Raw genomic sequence first — 18,805 nt, forward strand, 5'->3', positions numbered from 1 at the left:
CGTACCAAGCAATTATCTATCGATAATTTCTTTAAAAAAACTGCGAAGCGAACTCGTGATGAAGAGGATGTAAGTGATTCGAAGAAAACGGCAAAGAGTGAAGCGAAAGAAAGTGAAACAAAGAAAACGGAAAAGAGTGAAGCGAAAGAAATTCAGTCAATTTTAAATGTAGAGAGTGAAAGTGATTAAAATTACGTAATCATCAAAAAGAAAAAAAGAAAATGTAAAAAAAAATATAAAATATAAAAAAAAAAAAAATAAGCTAAGTTATGTTAAAGTTCACTTAGTGTAAGTTAGAATAAGTTACGGTAGGGTACGTTTATCGTAGTTAACCTCTCTACCTCCTCGCCGCCCGTCCGTCTCCTCTCTGCGTAGCAAGACTAACAACACCTGCGCTGGAGTTTCCAAGGTAAAGTGACGCTAAAAACCCGTTTCTTATTTATCATTTTTTGCTAATTCTTCTTATTTACATGTCTATTCTTCTTATTTACATGTCTATTATCTAATTATTGTTCATTATTCTCATGAGAAAATTATGTGTAGTAGTTTATTAAGAAGTTATCATAGGTTTTTGGGCTCAACCACGGATTAATCCTATTTCAATGTATTCTTATGGGAAAATTCGTTTCGACATCCGAACATTTTCTACATCCGAAGTTGGTTCTGGAACGGATTAAATTCGTATGTAGAGGTACCACTGTATCTGCATTTCCAATTAAGGTTGTTGCTTATCTAGTAAAACAACAATAATAATAATAATAATAATAATAATAACAACTACTACAGTAAAATACAACAGGACAAAATAGTCTTCCAAGTATAATGACAAAGTGATTATCTTTCCCCCTTTTGAGTCATTAACTGTAACAAAAATTTCTCAAGTGGCATCACAACAGTTCTTTCACCAGCTTGTGATGATCTTTTTCTCCCTCAGTGGAAGAAAGCAATCGTAAAATCTATTGAAGCATACAAACTGTGTACCATGCCATGCAGTTTTAAAACATAACATTAATCCTACCTACTGGGATTCTCGAAATCTTGAGTGATTGAATATAAGGCATCTTTCTTACTTCTTTCTGCAGGATGAACTGTAATGCCCTGAATCCCTATTGTAAGGGTCCCTTGATGTTTTTCTCGTATTTTGCGACCTTCTGGTGATAAGCCACGTCGCATCAATGGGAGGTTCATGGTGCAGTGTCATGACATTGTTTTACCTGCAAAGATTACTTTACATTTAGTTTTAACCTTATCTTTATTGTACATAAAATTAATTACCATACTTAGCCTACAAAATCACAAATTTTTAAAGTAATTTGTATTTTTCCTAACTACATTATACCCAGCTGTCCTTTTATAGGAATACAGTGAACCCTCGCTACTTCGCGGTTCGACCATCGCGGATTCACCACTTCGCGGGTTTTTTTCATAACCCATATATATATACATATCGCGGATTTTCCGGAAATTTTGAAAATACCGCGATATCTGAAGACCCCAAATACGATATTTCGTTACCTGTAATTCCATTAATACTGTAATTAGTAATATCTGCTCTTACTGATTGTTCATTGCATTACATATGACATATAATTCAGCACAGAAAGAAATAAAACACGAAAAGAGAATGTGATCATACAATAATTCAGTACTGTATACAGTACGTAGTAAAATTAAATCGAACATGAAACGCAAATCAGATGCAGTCATACCATATTAGAATGGTGAAAGGCTGCTGATGGCTACTACTGTACTACAAATTTAATGGATGTGCTTCTTTTCCATGAATCTTTTGTATGTATACGTACGTAGTACTGCATCCAATAATATTCTTTGTTGCAAAAATCACATTTCGAATAAGCGTACGAGAGAGAGAGAGAGAGAGAGAGAGAGAGAGAGAGAGAGAGAGAGAGAGAGAGAGAGAGAGAGAGAGAGACACATCCTACAACAAAAGCGTAAAATAGCATACGTAAAGCTGTATTATTATTATTGTTATTATTATTGTTATTGTTGTTGTTGTTATTAAAATTATTATTGTTATTATCATTATCATTATTATTATTATTACAGTATCATTATTTATTATTATTATTATTATTATTATTATTGTACAGTATACGCAGGGTATCTTGTACTTTGAATTGGTAACCTACGTAGCATATAAGACGGGTTGTGATTGGTTCAAGCGCTGATAGATGACGAATCAGAACTCAAGTTTTGTTATCTAGCCTGTGATTGGTGTTTTGCCAGCATCTCCAACCCGCAGCATCTAGGTTTTCGCGGCCACTTTCTCTCCCGCCGTATCGCTGTGTAGACGTTGTTAAGTTTGTGAACTTTAATCTGTGCTGTGCGTGACTGTTTAAGTTGAACTTTTTGTTGAACTTTCTGTTAAACCCTACTGTACAATGCCTCCCAAGCGTTCTGCTTCTACTAAGGCTGGTAGTGAGCCTAAACGCCACCGAAGGATGATGACGATTGCTGAGAAGGTGACGCTTCTCGATATGTTAAAAGACGGTAGAAGTTACGCGGCCGCAGACCTCGAAGGCCTGACGAAATCGGCCAGTGAAGAAGACAGTGAAACACAGGAAGAGATCCAAGAAATTGTCGAAGAAACGGGCTTAACATTAGAACGGCTTGCCAAGCTCTGCAAGCTTGCGAAGGAGGTGAAAGAAATGTTGCAAGAGTGGGACGAGGATATGGTTCGTTCTATGCAATTCTACAACAAGATCGATGAATACATGACTCCCTACAGGATGCTCTTCGAGCTAAAAAAGAAGCAGCGGCAGCAACTTCCGATCACAATGCCCTCGGAAAAAATTGAAGAAGTGTCCCAGGAAGAAGTTGAAGAGGTGTCCCAGGAAAAGACACCTCCGTCTGAAGAGACGTAAAATACTATCATTGGCTGCACAGTAGAAGACATCATCAGCTTCATCATCATCATTTCTACTGTGCAGCAAATTCATCGCCATCATCATTCAAGTTTTTCTTGAACTTCTTTCGTGGTGAGTACAGTAACAATCTTTATTTTTTACTTTAATATTCTAACATTTTAATATTTGTGCCTGTTTTAGTTTAGTACTGTATGCATTAAGTTAAAGGGAAGGTTTTAAAAGTGTGAAGAGTATACATGTTGTAACCTATCATATTTTTTTTGTTTAAAATTTACATTTACGTACGTAAAACAATCTCTCTCTCTCTCTCTCTCTCTCTCTCTCTCTCTCTCTCTCTCTCTCTCTCTCTCTCTCTCTCTCTCTCTCTCTCTCTCGTAAATTGTTTTCCTGCTTTGCTACGTACAGTATGTACTGTATGATTTTATATAGATACGGTAAATAATATTTGTAATAACATATTTTCTAAAAGCTTTTACTGTAAATATCATTATTTATCACTTTCATCATGCGCATTAAATGCCTTCTTTGTTTACTGAGCGTGGTTGTTTACTGAGCGTACTTTATGACGCCGTCGTTTCAGGCGGCGTCATAAAGAAAAACATTTCATTTGGAAGTCCTAAGAAAAATTAAGTAAAACATTGGTAATAACAAAATCAACATACTATATAATCAATATAATCGATGCAAAAACTAACCTATACACAGATGTGTACAGTACACTAAATGCGTTTGTTTCTTCATTATGATCAGAGAAACGTAAACAAAACATTGTTTGCCATTTTTATCGTGCTTTTTGGCGTGTTTAGGAAACGCATGATATAAAATCGCCTTTAATATTTGTGCCTGTTTTAGTTTAGGGTACTGTAGTACATGCATTAAGTGTTCTGTACATTAAAGGGTAGTTTGTTAACAGTACTATGTACGTACAAGGGAAGGTTTTAAAAGTCTGAATATACATGTTAAATAAATAGGTAAATATGGTGTCAATACTTCGCGGATTTTCACCTATCGCGGTTGGGTCTGGAACCTATCTACCGCGATAAACGAGGATTCACTGTATATTCAGAAGCATAGCTGGAACTCTGTTCTTAAAATCTAATGAGTTATTAGTGGTAATTGGCGTGTACCAGGGATGCCCAACCCCCTTGACAGCACACTGAGAAGTCACTTTGACCTTCACCTAGGACTTGTTGTGTGGATGAGGAGGGGAAGTAAAACTTGATGGCCTCAGGTTTGTATGATTAGGAAAAACACAAATGACTTAAAATTTGTGATTTGTTCCTACACATCTACAAACCCTTATTCTTTATCAGGAGACTTACCCCACAAAAGAAATTCCTATAACCAAGCTGACAGATTTAAAATCCCGGGATACCTGTATGCTTTGATTCGGGGAGGTGCGAAAGCGTCGACTCCTGGCCACATCCCATCACCCAAGAAAAGATTCTCAGGTTTAAAGGTTACTCATGAGTGGCAGAGGCAAGGGACAGTGACAATGCGCATGAGACTAACCATATATATATATGATCAGCACCCAAGGACCCTCTCCACCCAAGCTATGACCAGTGAGGACAAGGCAATGGCTGCTGATGACTTAGCAGGTAGACTTAGAGGCTCCCCAAAACCCCCATACTTACCTCACAAGGGATGGTGAATTTGCAGACACTACAAGAAACTATCGAGCTTGAGCGTGGGACTCAAAACTCAGTCCAGTAAATCACCAAGCAGGGATGTTTCCAATAGGCCCTTGGTTTCTATCCGGCGACAGATGGTCCCCGAAGAACCTCTATCCTGAAAGGATATAATGGCAGAAAAGTGTAGTCAAATAAAAGTCCGCATCAATGTCCATCCACCCACTCGTAAGAAGGATGGCTGAGATACTTCTACTGTATATCTACTTATATTGGAAAACTGCTTACCAGCATCAACGTCCAATCCAGCGAATGACGCCACAACATCCCAACAGTGAAGATGGAAAAGAGAAAAAAAGCCATACCTTCTCACCTCTTATCATAGACTAACATTATGACTGCTATCTTAGATAAGATGGTTCTTGTCCTATGAAGGAGCTAGGTATACTATACAACCTGATGAGTAGCTACTACAGGTCCAAGTGAGAACATATTCTAAGACTTGTGGGAATAATCACACAGATAGTGTACCGTGAAGCTTGTCTGGCATTTCCAGACCACAGCCTTCAATACTTCACTTACTGACAGGTTCTTCATAAAGGCTTGTGTAGAACCAATCTTTCTGACTTAGTAAGCACTAGCTCAAGCTGGTTCTTCTGGATCCTTAGCTGAAGGAGGATATGCCCTCCAAATAGTTTTTCAAAACCAGAAAGATATGGTATTCTTGGAGATCTTTTACTTCGTGTCTGCCAGCACTAACAAAAATGTTTTGTAGCTGTGGTCTGGTGGGCTGTGTCCCTCTGAATGCCGTGAAGTTCAAACAGTGATCTCTATCTGATGCTTGCCTAAAAGATTCAAAGAGGGCCTACTTAAGAGACTAGAAAACTCAAGTGACAGCCTAAGAAGGCGTTTTCAGTTTTCTAGGACGTAACTGCTGGAAGTTCCTCATGAACATAGATAACTCCAACAAAGACTAAACCTTTCAGTCTAAAGACCTGGGTCAAGGCTATGCAATAATCCTTTTGCCGCTGAGACCGAAAGGAGTTTCTTCCTGCAAAGGTTAACATGAAAATCTGATATCAGCTGTAGAAAGGCTCCAACCATATAGGCTAAGTACCCCTCCTATGGCACTAGTCATAGAAGATGGCCCACTTTGCCTGGTACACATCGTCAGAAGAGCTACAGAGATATCCAGACATCTCATGTGTAGCGCATCATGAAAGCCTCTTACTCGGAGATGCGAATCGTCTCCAAACTGGAAGGGACAGGGATATCACCATGTTCTAGCACTTTTGTAGGTGGGGCTAGTACAGTAGGTTGGACCACCAGGGTACTTCTCTTAGTATCTCAACCATGAATATCAGCTGGTCTGGGTACCCTTCAACATGTGGCCATTTGGGAGTCACCAGATACTTATAGATTCCGGCTAGTCAGTATCTACTGATTACCCTTCGAATCAGGCACAATGATGGAAACCATAGACAACAGCTGTTGAAAGGCATCCTCTAAGGTTGCTGTTAGGTTTAGCAATGGGAAACAGGCACAGAAAGATTCTTTTTGAGATTCTTCACCACTAAAGGATGAAGGGACAACTCTGAGCCAAAGACTTGGCAACAAGGACAAGTCTTTGGCCCAGAGTTGTTGCCTGAGCTTCGGTAATAACATTCCTTTTGCCCGAAATGGAACTTGTGCTGTCCAGTCCACAGTGTTGTCTAAATGTACCTGCTTTCAGAGGTGCTGTGATACAGTATTGTACCTACTTGCCTGTTGACACATGCCACTATAGTGTCACACATCAACATTACTATGTACTCTAGCCTATCAGACACTGTTGAAATGACTGCTGTGCCAGAAAGGCTGCCTTCATTTCAACCCCGTTCATGTGAAGGCATTTTTTCTCAGAGGTGGTCTGATTTCTTTGGTGTGCACCCCATGCCTCCTTGGAGAACACTCCAGGAGAGTGCCCTTAATGAGGTTCTTGTAATTTAACCACCAAATTAGATCATTCCATGCTCCTTGTTACGCTAAAACCAGATGGTGAGCAGGATGACTGGCAACTTACCAGTGCCTCTTCATACACCACTGGAGGGATCTCCGATGAAGACATCAATGAGGAATGAGCTTCTTTAACAACAAGAGATGTCCGAGCAGCTTTTGTCACTGTCACACTGTTAGTTTTGCTGGGAGAGAAAAGGTTGTACTACCTTTACAAGCCTGTTGATGCAGTAGTCTAATGGAAAAGGCTTTACTGCCGTCATATCCATCAGTATTCTCAGAAATGCCATTCTCTGTTTGGACTAGACATGACTGTTTCCAATTTGCCATGCTAAAGAAAGGAGGCCATCTTGATGCTGAAACAGTTACTCCCGACAGGAAGACAGGATCAGCCAGCTATCCAGTTATCTAAAGAGACATTCTGTTGGCATGAGCCCAAGCTAACATGAGAATGAGTACCCTTGTGAACACCTGGAGGGGTGTTGGCCAGTCCAAAGCCTAAAACCTTGAATTGGAAGGCTTTTCTGTCAAACTAGTTTGCTAGAGACTAAGTCGTAATCTTCTAAAGAATGCACTCAAGTTCCGATCGTGTGGTTGTCTATCGCTGTCTTGAGGGAATAGAATACAATCAGACCACTCCTATGAAGACATAACACGAAGGGAAGACTACAAGGAAACCTTGGCTCTCATAAAGAAAAGACTCCGTAGTTCATGACAGCAACATGAACGATCGCAGATACTTTTTTCACCAGTATCTTGGACTGGAAAAGCTGGAACGAAGCAGATTCCAGAAGTTTTGTACTTAGAATGTTACTGAGGAACAAGCGCGAGAGATCCAATCTCAAGGCATCTGATTGCGTGGTATACGACCTGTGTGTAGAAGATTTTCTATGTAATAACTGGTACTCTACAAGATACAAAAGGCTGGTCTGGATAGACATTTCTGGAACTCTAGAAGAGGGAAGGAAAAAGCGTGTAGAACCTTATCTAGCATGGGGCGAGAAGTTTTGGTTCCGTACAAGACCAGGAGTGCGCACTCCTATACAGCAACATATATCAAAGTATTCTCAAGGAAGAAAACTTCCTAATACTGTACGTAACCTCCTTTCATTTTCCAGGTGAAAATGTACCAAGCCTGTAGTCCCAAGTGGAAATGCTCCTGGTACGTACCAGTGGTTCCCTTGACATTCTTTGAAGACTTGGCATCCTTGAAATGTCACAGAAATATCCCGGTGAAGAAGACTGGCAGTGCTTGTGCTTGGTCTCCAGGAGTTGTGACACAGGCAACAAGAGGACGAGCTCATTTTCAACTTGTACTGAAACATCTTCCCGGGGGAGGGACAGTTTCTGGTACAGCGATGGTTCTCCTATGAAACTATGTAGAGGAGTAGGTCACTGTCTCATGAGACTCTGACTCCTCTAATCTAAGAGAGGAAAGGAAATCAAAGAGCATTTGTTTTTTGGGTAAAGATATCTCACAGAAGATGGTCGAATGCAAAGGCCTTCATCCCATCCGACAATGTATGTAAACATTCCTATACAGGTTAAAAACTGGTAGTAGAAGCATGAGCACTACACCTCGTACCGATCCACCTACTCCAGTTGGGTTGGAAAGTGGTGTACCAAGCTGATCCCTTCACACATATGTAGGGGGAGATCAGACAAATTCTTGTAAGAATTTGAACGAGTGGTGTTCAAAGGTGGTTTCTTCTTTTCAGAGCAGCAAGTCACGTCAGAAAGCTCAGCAGCTAAGGAAAATCCTCCTAGTGTCTTCTTGTACCAAACCAAAAATGGAATCAGAGCAAAACTCTGTAGAGGAAGGGACAACTTGAAGGTCTAATTTGATACAGGCTTAAATGTTCCTAGCTCTTGTGCCCTCAGAGGCTGAAGAATACGAGTTGCTTCAGTTCCTGAGGGCAACCATAAGAGCGTAGCACGGAGTGGCGCATAGGCAAATTGTGTGAAGGCTTGTTGGTGATGAGAAGCTTTGCCGATGATAGTGTGTATGTGATGTGGTGTCCAGATGATAGTTAGAGCTTTTAGATCAGTCCTGATCTCACCTCTCGGGAACTTTTGGAAACAGGGGCCACCCTTTATCCCGATCGAGAGTCTGAGAGCTCGGTCTTGTGGGAAAATGTTATTTTCATTATAAAATAAATTTTTGAACATACTTACCTGGTAGTTATACAGTATACTGTATATAGCTTACGTCTCTGACGTCACGGCAGGAAATTCAAAACTCGCGCCAATCGCCGATTGGATAGCCAGGTGTACCACCTGTGCACCCTAGCGAGGTACCTCGGAACCATCCCCTGTCCTGTTCCCTCATATTTTCCATGCCTCTAGTCTCTAGAGGGGAGGAGGGTGGGAATTTAATTATATATAACTATCAGGTAAGTATGTTCAAAAATTTATTTTATAATGAAAATAACATTTTTAAACACAAGACTTATCTGGTTGTTATATATATAGCTGATTAACGCCTTTGGTAGAGGGTTAGAGACAGCCAATATAGTTAGAATTCTGCTTAAGAGTTTAAATACAAAACAAGCTTTAGGGTTTGTACCTGATAAGGAAGCTGACTTCAATGATACTCTGCCATTATGTCCGCTTTCCTTATGAGATCCAGCGGTCCTCTCAGGGGGCTCAAGATCCCTAGGAGCTGTCCAACCGGTGACCACACCTCTCTATGACAGAGCCTCCTCTAATACCCAGTTCCGGGTGCTCTCAAGGAACAAAATTGACCACCTGACCAATCAATGATTGCGGAAGACTGTCGCAATCTCCACAAGACAACCAGAAAAAAACAAATTAAAAGTTCCAAGAGAAAAAAAGGTATTAGGATTATGGGAATGTAGTGGTGGATCCATCCCCCACTACTGTACTCGCTGCTACGAACGGTCCCAAAGTGTACCGGCCCTCATATAGAGTCTGGACACTTCAAATATTGTGAAGCGAACGCAGATTTGCTCCTCCAAAAGGTTGTGTCCATAATGCTTTGCAAGGAACGATTTTGTTTGAAGGCCACTGAGGTTGCTACAGCTCTCACGTCGTGAGTCTTGACCTTTAAAAGTCTAAAGTCTGTCTCACTGCAATGCGTATGAGCCTCTTTAATTAAAAGTCTGATAAAGAATGACAGGGCATTCTTAGACATCTGCAAGGAGGGTTTCTTGACCGAGCACCACAGTGCTTCCAACTTGCCTCTTAACTCCTTCGTTCTGTTCAAGTAGAATTTAAGAGCCCTTACTGGACATAGGACTCTCTCTACCTCATCACCAACCACATCCGAAAGATTCGAAATTTCAAAGGCCTTAGGCCAAGGTTGAGAAGGGCGCTCATTCTTGGCGAGAAACCCCAACTGTAATGAGCAGATGGGTTTGTTATCCTGAAAACCCACATTTTTACTGAATGATTGGACTCCACTAACTCTCTTGGCTGTTGCCAGACTAACCAAGAAAAGGGTTTTCATCGTGAGGTCCTTCAAAGATGTAGAGTGTAAGGGTTCAAATCTGTCACTCATAAGGAACTTCAGGACTATATCCACCAAGCTGGTGAATCCTGGTGACATTGCTTCAATGTCTCAAAAGACTTAAGAAGTTCTTGTAAGTCTTTATTATTTGATAGATCCAAATCTCTGTGTCTGAATACAGTTGCCAGCATGCTCCTGTATCCCTTGATAGTGGATGATGAAAAATTGCGCTTCCTTCTTAGGAATAAAAGGAAGTCAGCAATCTAAGTTACAGAGGTACTGAAATAGGAAACAGAGTTGACTCTGCACCATTCCCTGAAAACTTCCCACTTGGATTGATAGACTTTGATGGTCGAAGACCTCCATGCTCTTGCAATCGCTCTAGCAACCTCCTTCGAAAAACCTCTAGCTCTTGTGAGTCTTTCGATAGTCTGAAGGCAGTTAGCTGAAGATTTTGGAGACTTTGATGGTGCCTTTCCAAGCGCGGTTGTTTGAGTAAGTCTACTCTCAAAGAAAGGCTTCTGGGAGTATCCACCATCCATTCCAGTACCTCTGTGAACCATTCCCTTAAGGGCCAGAACGGGGCTACTAGGGTCATTCTGGTCCCTTCGCTTGACACAAACTTTTGTAGCACTTCGTAAAGGATCTTGAAAGGCGGAAAAACGTACACGTCTAGATTTGACCAATCTAGTAGGAACGCGTCCGTGTGTACTGCTTCGGGATCTGGCACTGGGGAGCAATATGTATCAAGCCTCTTGGTCTTTGAGGTCGTGAAAAGGTCTATGCAAGGGCGACCCCAAAGTTTCCAGACTTTTGTATACTTCCAGATGGAGTGTCCACTCTGTGGGTAGGACTTGCCCTCTCCTGCTGAGACTGTCTGCCAAAACCTTCTTCTCCCCTTGGATGAACCTTGTAATCAGAATTACCTTTCTTTCCCTTGCCCAGATGAGCAGATTCCTCGCTGTCTCGTAAAGGGAGATCGAGTGAGTTCCTCCTTGCTTGGCAATGTAAGCCAATGCTGTGGTGTTGTCGGCATTGACTTGTACTACCTTGTTCTGGACTGACCCTTCAAAGCTTTCTAGGGCCAAGAGGACTGTTAGCAGCTCCTTTTGGTTTATGTGGAAGGACTTTTGAGCCTCCGTCCACAACCCCGATACTTCCAGCTTGCCCAATATTGCTCCCCACCCCGAGTCCGAGGCATCGGAACACAACACAATGTCTGGGTTCTTCAGATCTAATGGATAACCTTCTTGGAACTTGACTGGATCGTTCCACCACTGAAGGCAACTCCTTATTGACTCCGTGACTGGAATACACATCGTGTCCAAATCCTTCTTCCTGTTCCAGTGAGAATTGAGGTGAAACTGGAGAGGTCAAAGATTCAGTCTTCCTAGAGAGACAAACTGTTCTAACGAGGAGAGGGTTCCCACCAGACTCATCCACTTCCTCGCAGAACACTTCTGCTCTCCTAGAACCAATCGTACTTTCCGGATGGCTTGCTCCGTCCTTAAGGGAGATGGAAAAGCCCGAAAAACTTGACTCCGAATCACCATCCCTAAATAGAGAATCTCTTGTGATGATGTCAGAAACAATTTGTCCTTGTTGACCAGAAGACCCAATTCTTCTGTCAACTTCAATGTTGTCTGAAGATCCTACAGGCAGAGATAGTGAGAGCGAGCTCTGAGAAGCCAATCGCCTAAGTACAGAGAGGCTCTGATGCCTCTTGAGTGGAGAATCCTTGCCACATTGAGCATAAGTTTCGTAAAAATCTGAGGAGCGGTGTTGAGGCCGAAACACAGGGCTCGAAACTGAAAAACATTTCCCTGGAATACGACCCTCAGATAATGTTTGAAGCTCGGATGAATAGGGACATGGAAATAAGCGTCCTGGAGGTCCAGTGAGACCATCCAGTCGCCCTTTCTTACTGCTGCAAGAACTGACTTCAGCATCTCTATCGAGAACTTTGTCTTTTGGATAAAGGTGTTGAGAACGCTTACGTCCAGAACTGGACGCCATCCCCCCGAGTTCTTGGGAACCAAGAATAGGCGGTTGTAAAACCCTGGTGACTTCAAGTCCTGCACCTTTTCTATAGCCCCCTTTTCCAACAAAAGAGACACTTGAAGCTGTAATGCTTACCTCTTTAGCTCCTCTCTGTACCTGGGAGAGAGATCCACTGGTGTTAAAATCAAAGAAGGTTGCAAGGGATCTTGTAACCTTCCTTTAGAAGTTGGACAGACTAAAGGTCTGCACCCCTCTTCTCCCATGCCTGCCAGGTGTGTAGTCTAGTTCCTACTGCCTGAAGGCGAAAGCAGTCAGACTCTGTTTTGCCCTGTCGTAGCTCCTTTCCTCTTAGCTCCCGTTCCATCTGGTCTAGTGTTACCCCTACTGGAAGACTTTCCTCGAAAGGGCTGGAAAAACTTTGGAAAAGGTGTATCGTCTTTAGGCTTGCGGATAGAAAAGGACGATGGTAAGACTTTTCTTGCCGTCTTAGAGACTAGGTCTTGGGTGGCCTTCTGAGTCAAAGCTGAAGAAATCTCCCTAACAAGATCCTGCGGAAAAAGAGAAGATGACAGCGGAGCATACAGTAACTCAGATTTCTGGAAGGGAGTAACCACTAGCGACAGAAATGAACACAACTGGGCTCTCTTCTTAAGGATGCCTGCTGTAAAAATCGCTGCCAACTCATTTGAACCGTCTTGCAATGCCTTATCCATGCAGGACATGAAATGGATCAAACTAGATGAGTCCCCTTCTTTAAGTGCAGCAACCTTCTTACCCAAGGCTCCCAGAGTCCAATCGAGGAAGTTAAAAACCTCGAAGGCTCTAAAGACACCTTTGAGTAGATGGTCCAACTCAGAAGTAGACCAGAGAACCTTGGTCTCCCTCATGGCCAATCTACGGGGAGAGTCTACCAGACATGAGAAATCTCCCTGGACAGAGGCAGGAACTCCCGAGCCGAGAACTTCTCCCGTATCGTACCATATACTGGACCTAGATGCTAATCTAGTAGGGGGAAACGCGAATGCTGCTTTCCCTTGGTCCTTTTTGGATCCCATCCAGTCTCCAATCAACTTGAGAGCTCTTTTCGACGAACGAGACAGCACCATTCTAGTAAACAGAGACTTCTTCTTTGGTTTCCCAAGCGTGAATTCCAATGGAGGCGAATGAGGAGCGACGGGAACAAGAAACTCTGGGAACTCATCATTGAATACCTTCACGAGTTTCTTTGAAGTCCACTGAAGGGCGAAAAGAGTTAGTGTCTTCTTCTTCAGATAATTCCTCAAACGGTTCGACAGGAGAAAGAAGAACATCAACTTCTTCCTCTGATAAAGTCCCTTGACGCTCCATGAAACGCTCGCAGTCCACGCGATCAGAGCCAAGTAGTTACGGATCTTGCTCGACGTCCTATCTGGGCGCTCGCTGCTCGACGTCGCGTCCTGGAGGGTGCTCGACGTTGCGTCCTGGAGGGCACTCGACGTCGCGTCCTGGAGGACTCTCGACGTCGCGTCCTGGAGGACTCTCGACGTTGCGTCCTGGAGGACTCTCGACGTTGCGTCCTGGAGGACTCTCGACGTTGCGTCCGGAGGACGCTCAACCTCCTGTCTTACTGGACGCTCGACGTCATGGATCGAAGGACGCTTGACTAAATGACTAGAAGGATGCTCAACGCCCTGCTTAGCTAAAGAAGGACGCTTGACGCCTCGCTCTAGAGGAAGCTTGGCATCGCGTCTTGCTGGACGCTCGAAAGCACTTGCAGTAGGTCGCTCACTATCACTCCTAATAGGATGTTCGGCGCTCCGTTTTGAAGGATGCTCGACTTCCTGGAAGGCAGGACGTTCAACGTCCCTGATGTAGGGCGTTTAACGTCATGTTCACCTGAACGCTGGATGCTACGCGCTGTCGAAAGCTCAACGCGTCCCGATACTTGCCGTTCGTCTACAAGAGTCTCGCGACTCTCCGCCTTGCGTCGTTTGGCGTCCAGAGCAGAAGCTTCCGAAGCTTGATAGCTTTGCATAAAGGAAGAAAGCTTTTGCTGCATCTCTTTCAACATATTAAGATTAGGGTCTAGTAGCGAAACAGGTGACGATACATCAATGCCAGGCTCGTTCTCTACACCGCTCAAAGACTGCTTAGAGCGTCCAGAGTGCGAGAGCCAATTTGAAGGAAGCGGAGGAGCATGAACCGAGGTCGTCTGGTTCAGCCAACTGCCCAACAAATGCACGATTCTTTACAGAATTTAACGTCCTAGGAGGACGCTTGGAAGGCGAGCTCTCTTCGGTGGAAGGAAAGCGTTCTGGGCTACTCCAATGGCTACAGCTTGGACCTAGTGACGTCCTTGAAGGACGCTGGTTGCCATTATCATATTTCCTCTTAAAAGGTCTGGACGCTTGACGCCAGCCTCTTTTTAAGAACGTCGTCATCCGAGGATGAACAAAACACCTTAACCTCACCTTTACTATGGTGAGGGCGAACGTCCTGGGAAACATCAATAGGAACGCTCGAGGGGACGTCTGCTTTGGAGCTAAAGCCTCTCGTTTCCTTTCGTCTTTCGACATTCCTTCTCCCAGGGGTTGGGGAGCTTGGAAGAGGTCTAGGACTAGGAGAACGACAAGCCCGAGCAGGCGCACCCTTCACAGCACTAACAACACTCACTGCACTTCTCGCACTTTCACTTTTAAGCTGCTTAACGTCGGACATTAATTGCATCCTATCTGCAGCGATAGACTCAACCTTCGCGCCCAACGCCTGAATAGCCAACATCATGTCTTTAGGTGTAGGCTCATTAGCGGTACTCGTAGTGGGATCAGGAACTACCACTACAGGGGAAGGAATAGGTTTAGTGACATGGGAAGAAGAAAAATCTCTAGACGAGCAATAAGAACTACGTCTTAACCTATCTCTTTCTAACCTTCGCGAATAGCGATTGAATTCAAGCCACTCTCGATCAGATAATAGAAGGCATTCGTCACATCTATCATCCAACTCGCAAACCTTACCTCTATTAACACAGAGCGAATGAGGATCAATGGAGGCCTTTGGCAACCGGGTCTTACACCCATTCACACACACACTAAACGTTACAGGGGGGGGTGGCCATTTTGGAAAATTGTTAGAGAGATCAAAACAAGCAAGGGTCAAAATATCAATATCCAAACATAAATCTAGAGTATCCAATAGAAAATCCAATCAAGTGAGAGTCAAAAACTAAATTATTGTACTTCACCAAAGGGACAGCAATAATATCAAGAAAAAAGCGAGGAGAATCTCCAACAATGTTGCCACTAACGGCGGCAGAGAAAAATATGAGGGAACAGGGGATGGTTCCGAGGTACCTCGCTAGGGTACGCAGGAGGTACACCTGGCTATCCAATCGGCAATTGGCGCGTGTTTTGAATTTTCTGCCGTGACGTCAGAGACGTAAGCTCTATATATAACTACCAGGTAAGTCTTATGTTTAAAAGTGTGTGATAGAAGGCACATGAACACCTGTATCACGTACCACTTAGAGCTGGGTACAAACTTGGTACATACTGCTCAGAGCTGGGTACTACTGCATCTTGATATGTACCAAACTTTTGTACAAGGAGAGATCATCGGTAACACACAGCTACGTAGATTGGACACTGCATTTGGAACAAGGCCGAACCCAAGTGTAAAAGCAGCGTGAACCGATGTTTTCTCCTGCAGGAACTACTTTTGACACTCCCCACTTCTCTTCTCTAGGAAGCAGAAATAGAAGATAGGTGTACTGCATACACAACTCCTGTCGATCGGTCTTCCAGGGATTCTACAATTATGTCTCCTACTTCTAGAAGTAAGATAAGGTAGAGTGGAACGATAAATTTCAATTTTGCCTTCTAAGGGATCTTACCAGACTTATGATGACATTTCAACAAAGACATCACAGGAACTCATGAGAAGACTGGTCAACTAAGTGATGATGCCTCCTTAGAGCCTTTCTGAGAACTAGAAGACACTGATAGAAAGAAGGGCAGCCCCTATCCCCTTCTCACTCGGCAGCAACAGAATCTCCTTTATCCAACGGTGCACAGCAATATCCAAGGAGAGCCAACTTCCTTAGGGTAATGGCATCACCAGGTCAGACTCACGAGGGAATAAACAGCAAACAAAAACACTGTCTGACAGGCAGAAGAATGTGGATATCAGCCGGTTACACAGACAATTATCACCAGTTACAGTTATCGGCAAAAACCTGCAAACCATCTCTTCCATAATATCCATTACACATGACAATCTACCAACGAATTTATCCAAAACAAAAAGCATAAGATTAAAACAACCAGTTAAGACACTAGAAGTAGGCGTTTACTATCAAGTGGCTGAAAACAAAGTGAAACATAGTGGCTAACCAGTATACTGTACTGGTAAGGGAGCTGGGATTCCCTTCCACCTCCCAATAACTACCAAGACCTCATTAAATTTTGACAGCTGAGTTCTAGCTACACAGAGCTTTTTTTTTAAATGTAGAAATAATTCTCTTTTTAAGAGAGATTCTGCTTTTCATATTGATTATTTCAGGCATAAAAACCTACAAAAGACAAATTTACCTTCTACATAAATGATGACAGGAAATTATCATACTGTAATAATATATTAAGCAATCCAAAATGGCTCACAACATTTGATGCATAAATATCTTCAAGAAAAAATAACTAGCAAACAAAAGAGAACTTATACACGGTAAACAACTTTCATATCATGTATATAGCTGGATTTTCACTACGATTTACCAGTATTTCTAAAACTACAAACTAAAAACACTAACGCTAAGATAAATTATAAGAAAATGTTATTTTCATTAGTAAAATAAATTTTTGAATATACTTACCCGATAATCATGTAGCTGTCAACTCCGTTGCCCGACAGAATTCTACGGAAGGGATACGCCAGCGATCGCTATACAAGAGGGGGGTGTACTCACAAGCGCCACCTGTGGCCAGGTACTGCAGTACTTCTTGTTGACACCACCTCAATTTTTCCTCGGTCCACTGGTTCTATGGGGAGGAAGGGTGGGTCAATTAAATCATGATTATCGGGTAAGTATATTCAAAAATTTATTTTACTAATGAAAATAACATTTTTCAATATTAAACTTACCCGATAATCATGTAGCTGATTCACACCCAGGGAGGTGGGTGAAAACCAGTGTACATGTATATCAAGAAGCTAAGTATCCCGTATTTCATATTATCAGTTATTCAAAATAACAATGAAATTACAAGTACCTGGTAAGAAAGTCGACTTGAGCCATTACTCTGCCTTAAATAAGTCCGTCTTCCTTACTGAGCGCAGCGTTCCTCTTAGGAGGCTGAACAACTCTAAGGTGCTGAAGTATCAAGGGCTGCAACCCATACTAAAGGACCTCATCACAACCTTTAACCTCGGCGCTTCTCAAGAAAGAATTGACCACCCGCCAAATCAACAAGGATGTGGAAGGCTTCTTAGCCGACCGTACAACCCATAAAAAGTGTTCAAGAGAAAGGTTAAAAGGTTATGGGATTATGGGAATGTAGTGGCTGAGCCCCCGCCTACTACTGCATTCGTTGCTACGAATGGTCCCAGGGTGTAGCAGTACTCGTAAAGAGACTGGACATCTTTGAGATAGAATGATGCGAACACTGACTTGCTTCTCCAATAGGTTGCATCCATAACACTCTGCAGAGAACGGTTCTGTTTGAAGGCCACTGAAGTAGCCACAGCTCCCACTTCATGTGTCCTTACCTTCAGCAAAGCAAGGTCTTCTTCCTTCAGATGAGAATGTGCTTCCCTAATCAGAAGCCTGAATAGTAAGAAACTGAGTTCTTAGACCTTGGAAAAGAAGGTTTCTTGATAGCACACCATAAGGCTTCTGATTGTCCTCATAAAGGTTAAGACCTTTTTAGATAGTACCTAAGAGCTCTAACTGGGCAAAGTACTCTCTCCAGTTCATTCCCCACCAAGTTGGACAGGCTTGGGATCTCGAACGACTTAGGCCAAGGACGTGAAGGAAGCTCGTTTAGCAAAAACCGAGCTGCAAGGAACATGTAGCCGTTTCAGATGTGAAAACAATGATCCTGCTGAAGGCGTGGATCTCACTTACTCTTTTAGCTGTTGTCAAGCACACGAGGAAAAGAGTTTTTAATGTGAGGTCCTAAAAAGAGGCTGATTGGAGAGGTTCAAATCTTGATGACATAAGGAACCTTAGGACCACGTCTAGATTCCAGCCTGGAGTGGACAACCGACGTTCCTTTGAGGTCTCAAAAGACCTAGGGAGGTCCTGTAGATCTTTGTTGGTGGAAAGATCCAAGCCTCTGTGGCGGAAAACCGCTGCCAACATACTTCTGTAACCCTTGATCGTAGGAGCTGAAAGGGATCTTACTTTCCTTAGATGTAACAGGAAGTCAGCAATCTGGGTTACAGTGGTACTGGTTGAGGAAACTGCATTGGTCTTGTACCAGCTACGGAAGACTTCCCCTTGAGACTGATAGATTCTGAGAGTGGATGTTCTCCTTGCTCTGGCAATCGCTCTGGCTGCCTCCTTCGAAAAGCCCCTAGCTCTTGAGAGTCTTTCGAAAGTCTGAAGGCAGTCAGACGAAGAGCGTGGAGGTTTGGGTGTACCTTCTTTACGTGAGGTTGACGTAGAAGGTTCACTCCTAGAGGAAGAGTCCTGGGAATGTCGACCAGCCATTGCAGTACCTCTATGAACCATTCTCTCGCGGGCCAGAGCGGAGCCAACCAACGTCAGCCGTGTCCCTTTGCGAGAGGAGAACTTCTGAAGTACCCTGTTGACAATCTTGAACGGCGGGAATGCATACAGGTCG

The 18,805-nt window shown here is 43.1% G+C and overlaps 1 protein-coding gene across 9 annotated transcripts in view; it reads right to left on the reverse strand.

The window, feature by feature from the left end:
- LOC137615393 (uncharacterized) overlaps positions 1-18,805 on the reverse strand; it is a 326,176-nt gene that overhangs the window by 50,750 nt on the left and 256,621 nt on the right. For 7 of the 9 annotated variants that reach the window (XM_068345226.1, XM_068345224.1, XM_068345227.1 and 4 more), the window contains one exon: positions 1,023-1,214. In XM_068345226.1, coding sequence (XP_068201327.1) covers positions 1,023-1,188 — 166 coding nt within the window. In that variant the 5' untranslated portion in view covers positions 1,189-1,214. Of the gene's footprint in view, positions 1-1,018; positions 1,215-18,805 lie in introns of those variants that run through there. The other 2 variants (XM_068345230.1, XM_068345231.1) reach the window with 2 other exon arrangements.

Source organism: Palaemon carinicauda, chromosome 21 (assembly GCF_036898095.1).
Source record: "Palaemon carinicauda isolate YSFRI2023 chromosome 21, ASM3689809v2, whole genome shotgun sequence".
In the NCBI taxonomy this organism is placed as follows: Eukaryota; Metazoa; Arthropoda; class Malacostraca; order Decapoda; family Palaemonidae; genus Palaemon; species Palaemon carinicauda.